At 43.0% G+C, this 15,843-nt stretch overlaps 1 protein-coding gene across 1 annotated transcript in view; it reads left to right on the top strand.

Moving 5' to 3' along the window:
• The window catches only part of LOC138961359 (serine/threonine-protein kinase 33-like), a 73,832-nt gene that overhangs the window by 4,385 nt on the left and 53,604 nt on the right, over positions 1–15,843 (top strand). Inside the window, exons 2-4 of the mRNA XM_070332971.1 lie at positions 10,421–10,569; positions 14,371–14,472; positions 15,638–15,742. Of these exons, the coding sequence (XP_070189072.1) occupies positions 10,462–10,569; positions 14,371–14,472; positions 15,638–15,742 (315 nt within the window). The 5' untranslated portion in view covers positions 10,421–10,461. The remainder of the gene's footprint in view (positions 1–10,420; positions 10,570–14,370; positions 14,473–15,637; positions 15,743–15,843) is intronic.

Raw genomic sequence — 15,843 nt, 5'->3', positions numbered from 1 at the left:
CCTTCTTGTATTTTATAAGTGTACAGCGTTTATTTCTAGCATGCTTTCTATTGAATTTTATTAACGGTTCAAATCGACCTCAAACATAAATTGTTTCCAATATCTATCCAGAGAAATTTTAACAATATTAAGTGTTCCTGATGTGACTATGTTAGACGGTAAATTATTCCAACCATTAACAACTCTGGTAGTGAAGAAATGAGAGCTCATGGAGAGCTTAAAATTGCTCAACGAGAACCGTGTGCGTATGTAATTATGGTGGATGTGCGTATAGACCGTTGTTAATTTGTGGAAGTGAGTGTAGACCGTTGTGGTGGACTTACTATTGTGAATTGTGATGCTTGTAGATTCAGTGGATGGACATTCATATAGAATGTTGCCCGTACTGGTGTTAAGTACACATTTTTCTTTTGTAAGTTTGTGGAAGTATGTGTAGAGTTCGTTGCAGAAGTGTGTATTTGTGAGTTACTCGTGGATCTGCATGAAAGTGTTGTCTTGTGGAAGTGTGTCTAGGCCATTGTCAGTTATGGAACTGGAAGTTTTCACAGAATATTGTTAGCTGTGGAAGTGTCTCGCGGAAGTACAAATGTGCATAGACCGTCCTGATTTGGGGATGTCTTAATTGTATGTGAAGTACGCCTTGTTTTGAGAAGGAATTTCATGAAGGGAGTTGTTTTAGAACTCTAGTGTCTTGGCAGGTGCATTAAGTATGCGTCCCCCTGCCCCCCCCCCCCCAAAAAAAAAAAAGAAAGAAAGTATGCGTTCGCATACCTGTATGATAAGGCAGTTGACCTCGCGAAAAACGTGTTTGTTAGGGAAAGAGGATTAGCTTCAGAAGTGTTGATTAGGGCGAGTCTTTGCTGGCGGCGTGCAGGCTTACAAGTAAAAAGTGTAAGATTTCTTGATTTTATTTCCAGGGGGGGGGGGGGGGGGTCACGCTGGCTGTGCATGTGTTGGCAGTGCATTTAGAGTGGTAACTGAACAATGTTTTGATCACGTGGAAGTTGAGAGAGAGAGAGAGAGATTCATTTCAGTTTAGTTTTCACCCCACTGCAGACAAAAGGTTCTCAGTTGAAAAAAGGTTCTCAGTTGATTAACTTGAAACAAGGTTCAACTGTTTGCACGACATACAATTGCAAGCACTTGTTCTGAGACACAACCCTCATTTTGTGAATTTCTGTTGTGTGTACAGGTTTATTTTGATTTTTGTTTTATTCATGTTACTTTTGTTGCGAAGTTCATGATTTTAAACTGAGATCACCCCACCGTATTTGTCACTAAAACGGTCAATTACTGCTAACTGACTAACCACACCACGATCCACACTCGCAGTCACACAAAAAAGTTGGAGTCAACAAAAGTATAAGTTCTAGACGTCTGTTTATATACACTAACTCTCCACCTCCCTCTTCTCGTGAAGCCAAAAGTGTAAGTGTAAGCCCAAAACGACCAAGTCGTAAAGCAATAATAACTGACAAAAGCCAGTTAGAGTTTATGAAATAATAAGAACACGCTGAACCGTGTAAAGTTAGAAAACACTTAGCTGCTCTGTAAAAAAAGTCTTAGTCTGTACAGGCGTTAACACTCCACGTTGTCGCAACTCAAAGTTCTTCATAAAGGGTTAGAAAGATGACAAGGTGGGGGGCGTTTACGCATGGGTGCACTCAACTCTCACTCTCAGTGTAGCCAGGGTCCATTCGATGAAACGCAGTGGAGCATACGGGTGAAAGTTGGAGCAACACCAGTAACAGCCGTAGAACAAAGGACAGCAACAGTGTAGCCCGTCTTCAACAGCAAACAGGTAGCAAGCAGCCAGGTAGCAAACGTACAGCAACACCTCCAGCAAGTCTCCAGCAGCAACCAGCAACAAGCTGAAACAAGACTGAGCAATTGGTGCAGTGACCATGGCAACAATCCCAGCATTATGAACTGCCGTGTCAATTCATAATGTTAAAAAAAAAAAAAAATGATTGCGATTTATTTGTAGTGGTTGCCAAATTTCCTTGTATTGATGAGGACAATAAAACTTCTTGTATCTTGTATCTTGTTAGCGAATATACGTCTGCAGTTCCAACCGTTGAACACCCATGACGTGTTAAGGTACGTCATCTTGTCGGATCCTTATTTTATTGGGAATTAAGATTCGTAGTGTTGATGAACTCTTTGTTTTTATCTGTTGCAAGGCAGACTGATTATAAAACGCACACTGTCACCGCAGAAGGGAGTTTCCTTCATGGCCGTCATGAAAGATTAGTCGCGCGTACGAATGTCTAATTAATGCTTCCCACCCGGGGTCGATCTTTCCTTTCACAACCACTCTCCGTTTCCTTTCACCTGCTGAGAGACTTGCGTCGTCAGGTTCAGCGTTTAAAAATGTCTCGCTTTATTACGGACTACCGCTGCGGCTTAAACGTGAAGACGGTAGTCTACAGACTGTGTGAAGTTCCAGTTCCACGTACCCCTTCTTCTTTTCTTTTTTTTAGTACGAGGAGAGTATAAGAAAGGTCAGAATTGATTCTGCCATCCCGTGGTCACCTACTTTGGCGCTATCGAACGTCTAGCTTGACTGTGACGTCACTATGTTCCCGTTCTTTCTCCAGCGTTCAAAACCAGACGTAGAAATATCGGGTATTAAGGTCTCCAGTTTCGCCAAACGCCTTCACCTCTGTAACTGAAATCTTATAGGGAAATGACCGGGGTGTTTGTCGCGTGTTGTTAGTCTCCATGGTTAGGTTGCACGTGCTATGGCCGGGTAATGAGGACGAGAACAGTGCTGGTCGTGGTGACAAAGATCCGGAGTAGGACTGAAATGAATGCAGCGGACACATGATCGCACGACTGCTGAATGCACAGCATTGATTCACTGAATGCACAGCATTGATTCACTGAATGCACAGCATTGATTCACTGAATGCACAGCATTGATTCACTGAATGCACAGCATTGATTCACTGAATACACAGCATTGATTCACTGAATGCACAGCATTGATTCACTGAATGCACAGCATTGATTCACTGAATGCACAGCATTGATTCACTGAATGCACAGCATTGATTCACTGAATGCACATTCACTGAATGCACAGCATTGATTCACTGAATGCACAGCATTGATTCACTGAATGCACAGCATTGATTCACTGAATGCACAGCATTGATTCACTGAATGCACAGCATTGATTCACTGAATGCACAGCATTGATTCACTGAATGCACAGCATTGATTCACTGAATGCACAGCATTGATTCACTGAATGCACAGCATTGATTCACTGAATGCACAGCATTGATTCACTGAATACACAGCATTGATTCACTGAATGCACAGCATTGATTCACTGAATGCACAGCATTGATTCACTGAATGCACAGCATTGATTCACTGAATGCACAGCATTGATTCATCCCCGACCCCCCTCCCAGACCCCCCTCAGCGTCGGAGTAAAAACAAAATGCGTTTATGGGTTGTTCCAAATCAGGACATGAGCTTGAACTTTCCTCCGTGTGGGTTTCGTGCGACGTAAAGGCTTGTGATGACAGTTTTTTTTTTTTTTACAAAGATCGACCTTGTGAGACCAAAAAACATTTTTTTACAAAGATCGACCTTGTGAGACCAAAAAACATTTTTGTACAAAGATCAACCTTGTGAGACCAACAAACATTTTTTACAAAGATCGACCTTGTGAGACCAAAAACATTTTTGTACAAAGATCGACCTTGTGAGACCAACAAACATTTTTGTACAAAGATCGACCTTGTGAGACCAAAAAACATTTTTTTTACAAAGATCGACCTTGTGACTGTGAGACCAAAAAACATTTTTGTACAAAGATCGACCTTGTGAGACCAAAAAACATTTTTGTACAAAGATCGACCTTGTGAGACAAAAAAACATTTTTTTGTACAAAGATCGACCTTGTGAGACCAAAAAGCATTTTTGTACAAAGATCGACCTTGTGAGACCAAAAAACATTGTTGTACAAAGATCGACCTTGTGAGACCAAAAAACATTTTTGTACAAAGATCGACCTTGTGAGACCAAAAAACATTGTTGTACAAAGATCGACCTTGTGAGACCAAAAAACATTTTTTTACAAAGATCGACCTTGTGAGACCAAAAAACATCCTGAGGAAGTTAGGTCTTGCAGAGGAGGCGGTCTTAGAATGGAGCTAAGTTTCCACAACATAATTATGATGAGAAAGTTTCAAGGTCTTAGAATGGAGCTAAGTTTCCACAACATAATTATGATGAGAACGTTTCAAGGTCTAAGAATGGAGCTAAGTTTCCACAACATAATTATGATGAGAACGTTTCAAGGTCTTAGAATGGAGCTAAGTTTCCACAACATAATTATGATGAGAACGTTTCAAGGTTTCAAGGAGGGGTTCTCTTTAAATGGAGGTTCTTATAATGGGGGCTCTTAAAATGGGGGTTCTTATAATGGGGGCTCTTAAAATGGGGGCTCTTAAAATGGGGGCTCTTAAAATGGGGGCTCTTAAAATGGGGGCTCTTAAAATGGGGGCTCTTAAAATGGGGGCTCCACTCTAGCTAGGAACGAGGTTTAGCTTCTTATCTTCATGTCAACGTTTTCCCGGTGCACCAAAAGCCAGCGCTGTAATGCATGTTGAAATGGGGGTCTCATGTGCGCCCTTTCAGAGAGGTTATAGCTTTGAAGATCGTATATCAACAATTATGACAAGATCCCGTTCATATTTCCTCATTCCTAGAACTGATCCAGCTACGCGGGTGGTATGTCTTAAGATATTTCTGTGTGCAATATTTCAGTACGGTTAAAAGCGGTGATAGCCAGATATTGAGTTTTGATATGTTAAAACTAAAAGAAGTTAGAGCTCATCGTGCCGTAGTAATGTCGATATTATTTCTCTTCATTTCATTTACACGACTGAATGTTATATGATTGGTACTACGAAACATTGTTTTAATTGCGATCGAGTGTTACACATGTGGTTGGATTTTCATGGAGAGAGTGCACCATACACAGGCTGTTCATTTGGATTAAGTAACTACTGTTCTAGTTTCTGTCTATGCCTGTGCATTTGCCTCAATGTTTTTCTTAACCCCCAATCCACCCCCCCTCCTCCCACCCCGCCTATTTTTGTGCCCCCCCCCCCCCCTTCCTTCTCACCCCGAGCCCCAGTTCCGGACGTGTTGCCTTTGTTAGATTTTCCACCAGTATTAACTAGGTGTCGGGACTGTTCACCTGAGTGTTGGAACTACTGGTCACGTCTTTGCCCCCCCCCCCCCCCCTTTCCCCAGAGTCCAGCCATTACATGAAAAGGAAAGGAACAAACACACAAAGCAACCCATGATGACTCTCAGAGATTATACCATACGCAGGTAGCATGAATATATCGACTGTGGGGCAAATACTATGACAGGTTTAAACTGCTTAGCTATTAATGTAGCAAGGTGCAAGGCTCATGTGAGTGGTAGGTTTCCTCAAAACAGTGTTCATCAGGGCCAACGGTCTTCCGTGCGAATTAGCGCGGGATTATCACAACTGTTGAACAGTGCGCTGGTCATAATCTGCCCACAGGTGCCCGTTGATATATGTTCTCGAGTGCAAATCCATGTGAAATGGGGGCCCGGTTGCTCAGTTGGGTAGAGCACTGGCCTTGTGATCCTGAGGCCACGGGTTCGAATCCGGGCTGTGACGGACACGGGTCAACTTTATGTGCAGACTCAGAGACGGTATCCATGTTCCAACCCCGTGTCACCACTGTGGCACGTAACAGACCTCGGTCATTCTGCCATACGTGCAGGTGGCTGATTACACCTAAACACGCACACACCTGGGTAGCGCCACTCTGTTGCTGCTAGCTTTCCACTGGGAGGAAGCGACCCGACTTTTCACGCGATGGGATAATAAAGTAAGAAAATGAAACAAAATGGAAAATGACCACAGCTCTTACAACACAATTAAGATCTGTTCACGCGTACTCTCATTCATCTATTCTCCCCTATCATGTTCTAATTGTTCATCGCACGTAACCGGAAAGCGACAACCGAATGGCGAAAGCCGATGTCCAGTTTTGTTCTCACCCCGTTCAACTCGTGTGTTCGCGAAAATCTGTCCCATCTGGACGTCGGAGCCAAGTCGAAGGTCACGGGAAACGCAAGGTAAAGGCTTCTTTGCAAGAAAACAAGCTAGTTATCAGCATGAAACAAGTCGCGTGAAGCGATATAAAAACATATAGTCAAGATCAACACCACAAACCAATCATCGGGGGGGGGGGGGGGGGGGGTGGGTTCCACTGTGTTTAAAACTGAGTGTCTGTCTGTTGTGCATTGGGTGTTAGGGTAGAGGGTTGGGTGGGGGGGGGGGGGGGGTTGAGTTGTATTTATTATTCATTGGGAGGGAATGGGGGGAGGGGGTAAGAGCTTTAAGCGGCTGATCAAGATAAAGTGCGACAAAAAGAGCCTGTCCTGAAACTGTAGAAGACGGGACACGCCACCTTGTCAGTGTGTAGAAAAGCGGGTTGTTGGCGGAGATACAATATTGATAGAGGTGCTCAGCTTGTCGATGGGAGGTTAGCTGTGTTGACAGAGCCGGCGAGGTTATGTGTGTGAGTGCACGGCACTGGCCACTTAGCGACGCTGCACTACACTCTTTTAATGGATTAGTCCCATTTTGTGAAGACTTAATGGGTGCGAGTCAGTCAGCGGCGGCGTGTCACAAAGGTAAGAGCGGTTTTTACATTTAGTCAAGTTTTGACTAAATGTTTTAACATAGAGGGGGAATCGAGACGAGGGTCATGGTGTTTGTGTGTGTGTGTGTGTGCGTGTGTGTGTGTGTGTGTAGAGCGATTCAGAGTAATTAAACTACTGGACCGATCTTTATGAAATTGGACATGAGAGTTCCTGGGTATGATATCCCCGGGCGTTTTCTTTTTTTTCGATAAATGTCTTTGATGACGTCATATCCGGCTTTTTGTAAAAGTTGAGGCGGCACTGTCACACCCTCATTTTTCAATCAAATTGATTGAAATTTTGGCCAAGCAATCTTCGACAAAGGCCGGACTTCGGTATTGCATTTCAGCTTGGTGGCTTAAAAATTAATTAATGACTTTGGTCACTAAAAATCTGAAAATTGTAAAAAAAATAATTTTTTTATAAAACGATCCAAACTTACGTTCATCTTATTCTTCATCATTTTCTGATTCCAAAAACATATAAATATGTTATATTTGGATTAAAAACAAGCTCTGAAAATTAAAAAAATTAAAAATCATGATCAAAATAAAATTTTCGAAATCAATTTAAAAACACTTTCATCTTATTCCTTGTCGGTTCCTGATTCCAAAAACATATAGATATGATATGTTTGGATTAAAAACACGCTCAGAAAGTTAAAACGAAGAGAGCTACAGTAAAGCGTGCCATGAAGCACAGCGCAACCGCTACCGCGCCAAACAGGCTCGTCACTTTCACTGCCTTTTGCACCAGCGGCGGACTACGTTCAATTTCATTCTGTGAGTTCCACAGCTTGACTAAATGTAGTAATTTCGCCTTACGCGACTTGTTTTTTTTGGGTTTTTTTTTTGGGGGGGGGGGGGGGGGGGGGGGCTTCACTTGTGGCGTGACTGTGAAATCATAGACACACGAAGTTAGTTCAGAAAAATGGAAACCACCAACAAATATACACACGCACGCATGTTTTCAACGAACACCTACTCACACACACACACACACATACACACACACACACACACACACTCCAAATCTCAGTGTCAAGTGCCTCTTGCGTGAGTGTGATTGTTCATTGTCAGGGAGTTAATGTTTTGACGATGCATCAAAACAGGACTGGGAACTGTGGTATTGCAGAGGTGGGGTTTTCCTTCTGGGTTGTTTTGCAGAGTTAGCTGTTGAAACCTATGTACTTGTCAAAAGAAACTAAGCATACGTGTGTGTTTGTGTGTGGATCGTGTTGGTAGGCTGTTCTTTGTCAAATCAATTGTGCTGTTAGAAAGGCCGTCGATGTGCCTATCGCTTGCATCAAACAGCTTGATTTTCCATGAGATAGTGTCCGTTGAGTGGACCGGAGACCGCAGACACTGCCGAGAATAGGGATGTTTTGCACGTTAAAATTGACAATAAAAAGTCCTTTTCAACGGCCATGTCCAGGTTACAGACCAGACCCAACAGTATAATCGCAAAAAAAGAGAAAACTTTGGGAAAGACAGGGTTTAAGAGGTTTGACTGCCTCTCTACCTGCTTGCAAAATTAATGTTAGGAAAGTAAAACATTCGTATTATATATCAATGAGACATTTGTTTGTTTGTATTCAGTGCGCAGATATCCTTTCGAGAAGTCCTTGTTGATTTAAATGCTGACTACTGACGTTGAATGATGATAAAATAACAGACTTTGTGCGCGTGGGCCCACACGGGTTGGGTGACGGACATTTTGGAATTCCCTATGAACAGCACTGACTGGCAGTGACTGCGGAGAGAGAGAGAGAGAGAGAGAGAGAGCGAGAGCGAGAGCGAGAGAGAGGGTGTTCTTCAATTATGAGGGTAATATTTTTTTTACATATGACCGAAAATTCTACTAGCGTAGCAAAGAAAAATGTCTTTTCTTGGACCTGACTTCCGAAAAGAACAGGGAGATGACAGGGGGGGGGGGGGGGGGGTGTACGGTCCAGGTCAGGGGTCGGACTTCATCACAGTATCTATAACTTGTTGACTGAATGATATGGAGAGAAGTGAAGATGGAACAGAACACTGGAGGCTTGAGAGTTAAATTGTGCTGACTGAAAACTCCTGATAACTAATAGTCATTTTGTGCTTCAATGCATTGAATCATACTATTGCCAGTATTGGATTATGCACACATGGTTCATTACGTAAGTATGCACCATTACAATGTTACCATTGTTGTGTGATTTTTTTTCTTTAATTTTGTGATGGAGGATGATGATTATGTTGATGATGATGATGTTGATGAGGAGGAGGAAGAGGAGGAGGAGGAGGAAGAAGGGGGATGGTGTTAAGGACGACGACGACGACGATGGTGCTGAGGGTAATCCAATCCAAACGAGTTGAATTTTAGTCTCAGAATGCACCAGATTGTACAGATTTTAATGTACCATTTAAACAAAATTCGGGGGAGCATGCCCCCAAACCCCCCCTATAAAAAAGGGATTTCCTCTTTTTTCATCACAATAGAGTCCCACCCCTGGGTCCTTGATATCAGATAGAGATGTCTCCGATCCAATGAAGACGTCGTTAGTGTCCACTCGTTCACACAGCTTGGACAGGTCGCAGACGGCGAGGAGCGTGTGAAGGTGATTATGGCTTGTTTATGGGGGCTGGAACTCTTTAATCCCCCGTCAACAAGATATTCCATAAAGCACCTCGGGGCAGGGACCCCGCCACATAACAACTAAACGTCAGTCTTTAGCTTGCACCTGTCAAGTACAGTGGAACCTCCCTTTTAAAAGTCAAAAGTCCCAGGACTATCGCACGACTCTGAGACGTTCGCTAGAACCCAGTCCTCTGCGGAAGAAGAAGAAGAAGAAGACTATCTGAGGAAATCGGGTCTTAATTAGTTAATAGGGAGCTAGGGAGTCTTAATTAGTTAATAGGGAGCTAGGGAGTCTTAATTAGTTAATAGGGAGCTAGGGAGTCTTAATTAGTTAATAGGGAGCTAGGGAGTCTTAATTAGTTAATAGGGAGCTAGGGAGTCTTACATGTGATGTAAATTGAGAGAGGTGCATGAACAAGAAAACAGGGTGTAATATGGGAGCGAGTCTTACATTGGGGGGTCTTGAAAAGGGGTTCCACTGTCGCGCAAAACAAGGTCGGGCCTGCAAAAAGGGTTGACTGTCATCAGGCGTGCAAGGTGAGGATGAGCGATATACTCCTTTGTGTTGCTGTAAAGGCGGAAGATAAGCGATGATATACTCTTGTCTACGCGTGGATACAGTATAATATTATATTACTTGATGTAAACCGTGTCATTTTGTGTGATAGACTTTGGCCTTTATTCTCATTTGGGTTGTTGAGCATAAAATTGGAGTCCTAGTCAACAAATAAAGTTAATTTCATTTCAATTCATTTCAACTCTCTCTCTCTCTCTCTCTCTCTCTCTCTCTCTCTCTCTCTCTCTCTCTCTCTCTCTCTCTCTCTCTCTCTCTCTCTCTCTCTCTCTCTCTCTCTCTCTGTACATTTATTTATTTATTTAGTGTGTGTGTGTAGGTGCGTGTGTGTGTGCGCACGTGTTTTTGTGTGCGCGTGAGTGCGTGTAGATACGTGTGTGTGCTTCTTTGTGCTTCTGGGTGTTTCTGTTCGTCTGCTTCTCTCTTTGTACATGTGCCGTTGTTTCGCCACGTCTGTCTATATGTGTGTCTGTGTGTGTGTGTGTGTGTGAACATCTCTTCCTCTGTGTGTTACAGATGTGAATCAACGTGACGCGGCGTGCCAGTGACAAGGCACCATGAACAAGAGCTCCTCCACCGCTTGCAATCCGCGCAAAAGCAGTGCGGAGAAGGTCATCGCCCACACCCGCATCGGCAATGATGGCATGATCAAAGACAACTATGATGTGGGTCAACTGCCTGCCTATTTTTACTTGACTAAATGTTTTAACATAGAGGGGGAATCGAGACGAGGGTCGTGGTGTGTGTGTGTGTGTGTGTGTGTGTGTGTGTGTGTGTGTGTGTGTGTGTGTGTGTAAAGAGATTCAGACCAAACTACTGAACCGATCTTTATGAGATTTGACATGAGAGTTCCTGGGTATGATATCCCCAGCCGTTTTTTTTCATTTTTTCGATAAATGTCTTTGATGACGTCACATCCGGATTTTTGTAAAAGTTGAGGCGGCACTGTCACACCCTCATTTTTAATCAAATTGATTGAAATTTTTGTAAAGCAATCTTTGACGAAGGCCGGACTTCGGTATTGCATTTCAGCTTGGAGGCTTAAAAATTCATTAATGACTTTAGTCATTTAAAAATCTGAAAATTGTAATTAATTTTGTTTTAATATAAAACGATCCAAATTTACGTTCATCTTATTCTTCATCATTTCCTGATTCTAAAAACATATAAATATGTTATATTCGGATTAAAAACAAGCTCTGAAAATTAAAAATATAAAAATTATGATCAAAATTAATTTTCCGAAATCGATTTAAAAACCATTTCATCTTATTCCTTGTCGGTTCCTGATTCCAAAAACATATAGATATGATATGTTTGGAATAAAAAACACGCTCAGAAAGTTAAAACGAAGAGAGGTACAGAAAAGCGTGCTATGCAGCACAGCGAAACCACTACCGCGCTGAACAGGCTCGTCAGTTTCACTCCGTTATGCACAAGCGGCGGACTACGCGGTCATTGTGAAAAAATGCAGTGCGTTCAGTCTCATTCTGTGAGTTCCACAGCTTGACTAAATGTAGTAATTTCGCCTTACGCGACTTGTCTTCTTCTTCATAATCAGCTCCCTCCACCCTCATACACACATGCACGCACACACGCATGCCCGCGCGAGCACACACACACATTCATGAATGCACGCATGCACGCATGCACACGCACACACACACACACACACAAGAAAGGTTAGATTACTGTGGGTGTGCTTGGACACACACGTGCATGAGCGCACATGGGCACACACGCACTTACACACACACACACTGGCACACACACACGCGCACTTACACACATCACACTCTCACAAGCAACTTAAACAAACACACATCACACTCTCACAAGCAACTTAAACAAACACACATCACACTCTCACAAGCAACTTAAACAAACACACATCACACTCTCACAAGCAACTTAAACAAACACACACCACACTCTCACAAGCAATTTAAACAAACACACACCACACTCTCACAAGCAACTTAAACAAACACACACCACACTCTCACAAGCAACTTAAACAAACACACACCACACTCTCACAAGCAACTTAAACAAACACACACCACACTCTCACAAGCAACTTAAACAAACACACACCACACTCTCACAAGCAACTTAAACAATCACACACCACACTCTCACAAGCAACTTAAACAAACACACACCACACTCTCACAAGCAACTTAAACAAACACACACCACACTCTCACAAGCAACTTAAACAAACACACACCACACTCTCACAAGCAACTTAAACAAACACACACCACACTCTCACAAGCAACTTAAACAAACACACACCACACTCTCACAAGCAACTTAAAAAAACATCACACTCTCACAAGCAACTTAAACAAACACACATCACACTCTCACAAGCAACTTAAACAAACACACATCACACTCTCACAAGCAACTTAAACAAACACACATCACACTCTCACAAGCAACTTAAACAAACACACATCACACTCTCACAAGCAACTTAAACAAACACACATCACACTCTCACAAGCAACTTAAACAAACGCACATCGCACTCTCACAAGCAACTTAAACAAACACACACCACACTCTCACAAGCAACTTAAACAAACGCACATCGCACTCTCACAAGCAACTTAAACTAACACACATCACACTCTCACAAGCAACTTAAACAAACACACACCACACTCTCACAAGCAACTTAAACAAACACACATCACACTCTCACAAGCAACTTAAACAAACACACATCACACTCTCACAAGCAACTTAAACAAACGCACATCGCACTCTCACAAGCAACTTAAACTAACACACATCACACTCTCACAAGCAACTTAAACAAACACACATCACACTCTCACAAGCAACAAAGGGTATAATTATTAAAGAGGGAAATTGGAGTTGTGTTGAAAGGGGGCATTCCATCAAAAACATCAATTACATAGACTGTGCTTTATTTTTAAACATAGTAGCCATGATTGACGACGACGATGACGATGATGATTTTGATGATGATGATGGTGGATGTTTGGACATTTCACTGTTTTTGGCTCACGAAGTGTAGCCTATGCGATCGTAACTTTGTCTGTCTGTGCGTGCGTATGTGCGTGCGTGCGTGTGTATGTCTGTGGTAGAAACTTTAACATTTCGTCATTTGAAGACGTCACATTATGGCGTAAGAGGGTAAGACGTCACGCGAAGGAATGTCTCGGTCATTGTTATTTTGAGCGTGCCGAGACTGGTTGGCAGTCGTGTCTGTAAGTAGGCTACATGCAGACAGACAGATCTAGATCTAGTGTCTCGCTTTCTTGCACAGTGTCACCTATGCTTAGTGTGTGTGTGTGTGTGTGTATGTGTGACGGAGTGATTGAGTTTGTGTTACTGTTTGTCGATTTCTTGAGCCTTGAAGGCTTCGCCTCTTGTTGATCTGGTCATCATATCATCTCTTTTGTATAGACTTCTCCTTCTTACCAAAGATTCACGAAGTAATGTTTATGTGCTAGGTTTTGGAAGGTGGCCATTGTCTTATCTTGATTTTTGTTACATCTTACATGTTTGTTGTGAGAGCTAAGTCGTCTTTCTGTTTGATGCGGTCTTCAGTTTGTCAGATGTTTTCCTGTCATGCACTACTTTTCTGTTGATCTCTGTCTTGTGGATGATAGGGTTTCTGCAGCTGTTTGTTGTGTGACACTGTCTTGACCTGTTCTTTCCTTTTATTCATACTGTTTGTCTTTCTGACCGCCTGTCTGGCTGGCTCAGCCGGAGGTTTTAGTCCTCGTTGTAAGTCTCTCTTCTCACCATCCTTCCCCCTGCGCATGCACGCACGCACGCACACACACACACACACTCAAACACACGCACACACACACGCACACTCACACACACACACTCTTTGACACGCTTTTTAACACACTCCAGTACACACGTGACATAGGCCAGCAAACGATACAGAGGTCCGATGCATGCGCGCAACCAATTCACCATGCGTGTGATGTCATTCAACCAATTCACCATGCGTGTGATGTCATTCAACCAATTCACCATGCGTGTGATGTCATTCAACCAATTCACCATGCGTGTGATGTCATTCAACCAATTCACCATGCGTGTGATGTCATTCAACCAATTCACCATGCGTGTGATGTCATTCAAACACTGACACATCCCGTGCATGCACACAGTGTTGAATGATTTCAATCAGCGGAACACAACACATACCTGTCAGTACCACACTGTCCTTGCAGACTAATCATGCTGAACAGTTTCCACCACTAACCTGGGCCTAAGGTCAAGCTTACAGTCAGAGTTTAGCTTACAGGTTAGGGAAGCAGATTGGCACCGAAAGAATGCCTCGGCTTCTGGCTTGTGTGTTTGGGGAGAGATTTGATCTCCACTTTGATAGACTAACAAAATGCCAGGGCCTGCATGCCAGACTGATCCGCTGGGTGGGTATTGACTTTACCTGTCGTTCACAGGTGGGCAACAAGATAGGGCAGGGCAACTTTGGCAAGGTGTACGAGGCCACGCACAGGTCCACGGGAGTCAAATGGGCCATCAAAAGTATCAACAAGGAGAAGGTATGGTATACAGTGTGCATGTGTGTGTACCGTTGTGTTTCAACTTGTTGTGCATGTGTATGTACCGTTGTGTTTCAACTTGTTGTGCATGTGTATGTACCGTTGTGTTTCAACTTGTTGTGCATGTGTGTGTACCGTTGTGTTTCAACTTGTTGTGCATGTGTATGTACCGTTGTGTTTCAACTTGTTGTGCATGTGTATGTACCGTTGTGTTTCAACTTGTTGTGCATGTGTATGTACAGTTGTGTTTCAACTTGTTGTGCATGTGTATGTACCGTTGTGTTTCAACTTGTTGTGCATGTGTGTGTACCGTTGTGTTTCAACTTGTTGTGCATGTGTGTGTACCGTTGTGTTTCAACTTGTTGTGCATGTGTGTGTACAGTTGTGTTTCAACTTGTTGTGCATGTGTGTGTACCGTTGTGTTTCAACTTGTTGTGCATGTGTGTGTACCGTTGTGTTTCAACTTGTTGTGCATGTGTATGTACCGTTGTGTTTCAACTTGTTGTGCATGTGTATGTACCGTTGTGTTTCAACTTGTTGTGCATGTGTGTGTACCGTTGTGTTTGAGTTTGTTAGCTTGGGGTTGTGGTGGATGGGGGGTAATAATGCAAGAGATTGTATACGGTGTGCATGTGTATGTGCAGTTGTGTTTCAACTTGTTAGCTTGGGGTTGTGGTGGCTGGGGTAATGGGGGGGGGGGGGGGGGGAAGGAGGCATGCGATGTGTGCATGTGTATGTACAGTTGTGTTTCAACTTGTTAGCTTGGGATAGGGGGGGGGGGGGGGGGAGCATGAGATTGTATAGGATGTGTATGTACACTTGTGTTTAAACTTGTTAACTTGGGATTGTGGTGGCTGGGGTAATGGGGGGGGGGGGGGGGGCTGTAAGATTTAGATAGTTAAAAGGATTTGATGCCCTGATAAATATGTTAGAGACATTTTTTAATTTAAATGTTGGTGTGCTTATGGTTTTGTCCCTTTTCAGGTTTCTCCTCATATTCTCTTGTCAAGCTTAAAGTTTGACATACAGCGACCCAAAAAGCCCTGGGTGCATTTTTCATGAATGAGAGAGCGAAAACAAATTCCATTTTGTGTGTGCATTTTTTTTTGCATTATAATTTGTCATAAGTATATGTCTTTTACAAAATTGCTGCAATCACTTTCAGGCGGGCAGCTCAGCCATAAAGTTAGTGGAACGGGAGGTGGCCATCTTGAAAAGTGTCAACCACCCCCACGTCATTCACCTCAACGAGGTCATAGAGTCACCCAAGGTTTGTGTGCTGGAGCCAGTTTTCACTAAAGCCCTTGTCACACGCTGCAATTTGTCCTGTCACACGCTTGGGTTCATGCATACCAACAAAATGCGATGCAA

Source organism: Littorina saxatilis, linkage group LG3 (genome assembly GCF_037325665.1).
Source record: "Littorina saxatilis isolate snail1 linkage group LG3, US_GU_Lsax_2.0, whole genome shotgun sequence".
NCBI classification, from domain to species: Eukaryota; Metazoa; Mollusca; class Gastropoda; order Littorinimorpha; family Littorinidae; genus Littorina; species Littorina saxatilis.
This window is presented reverse-complemented; position numbering and strand designations above follow the sequence as displayed.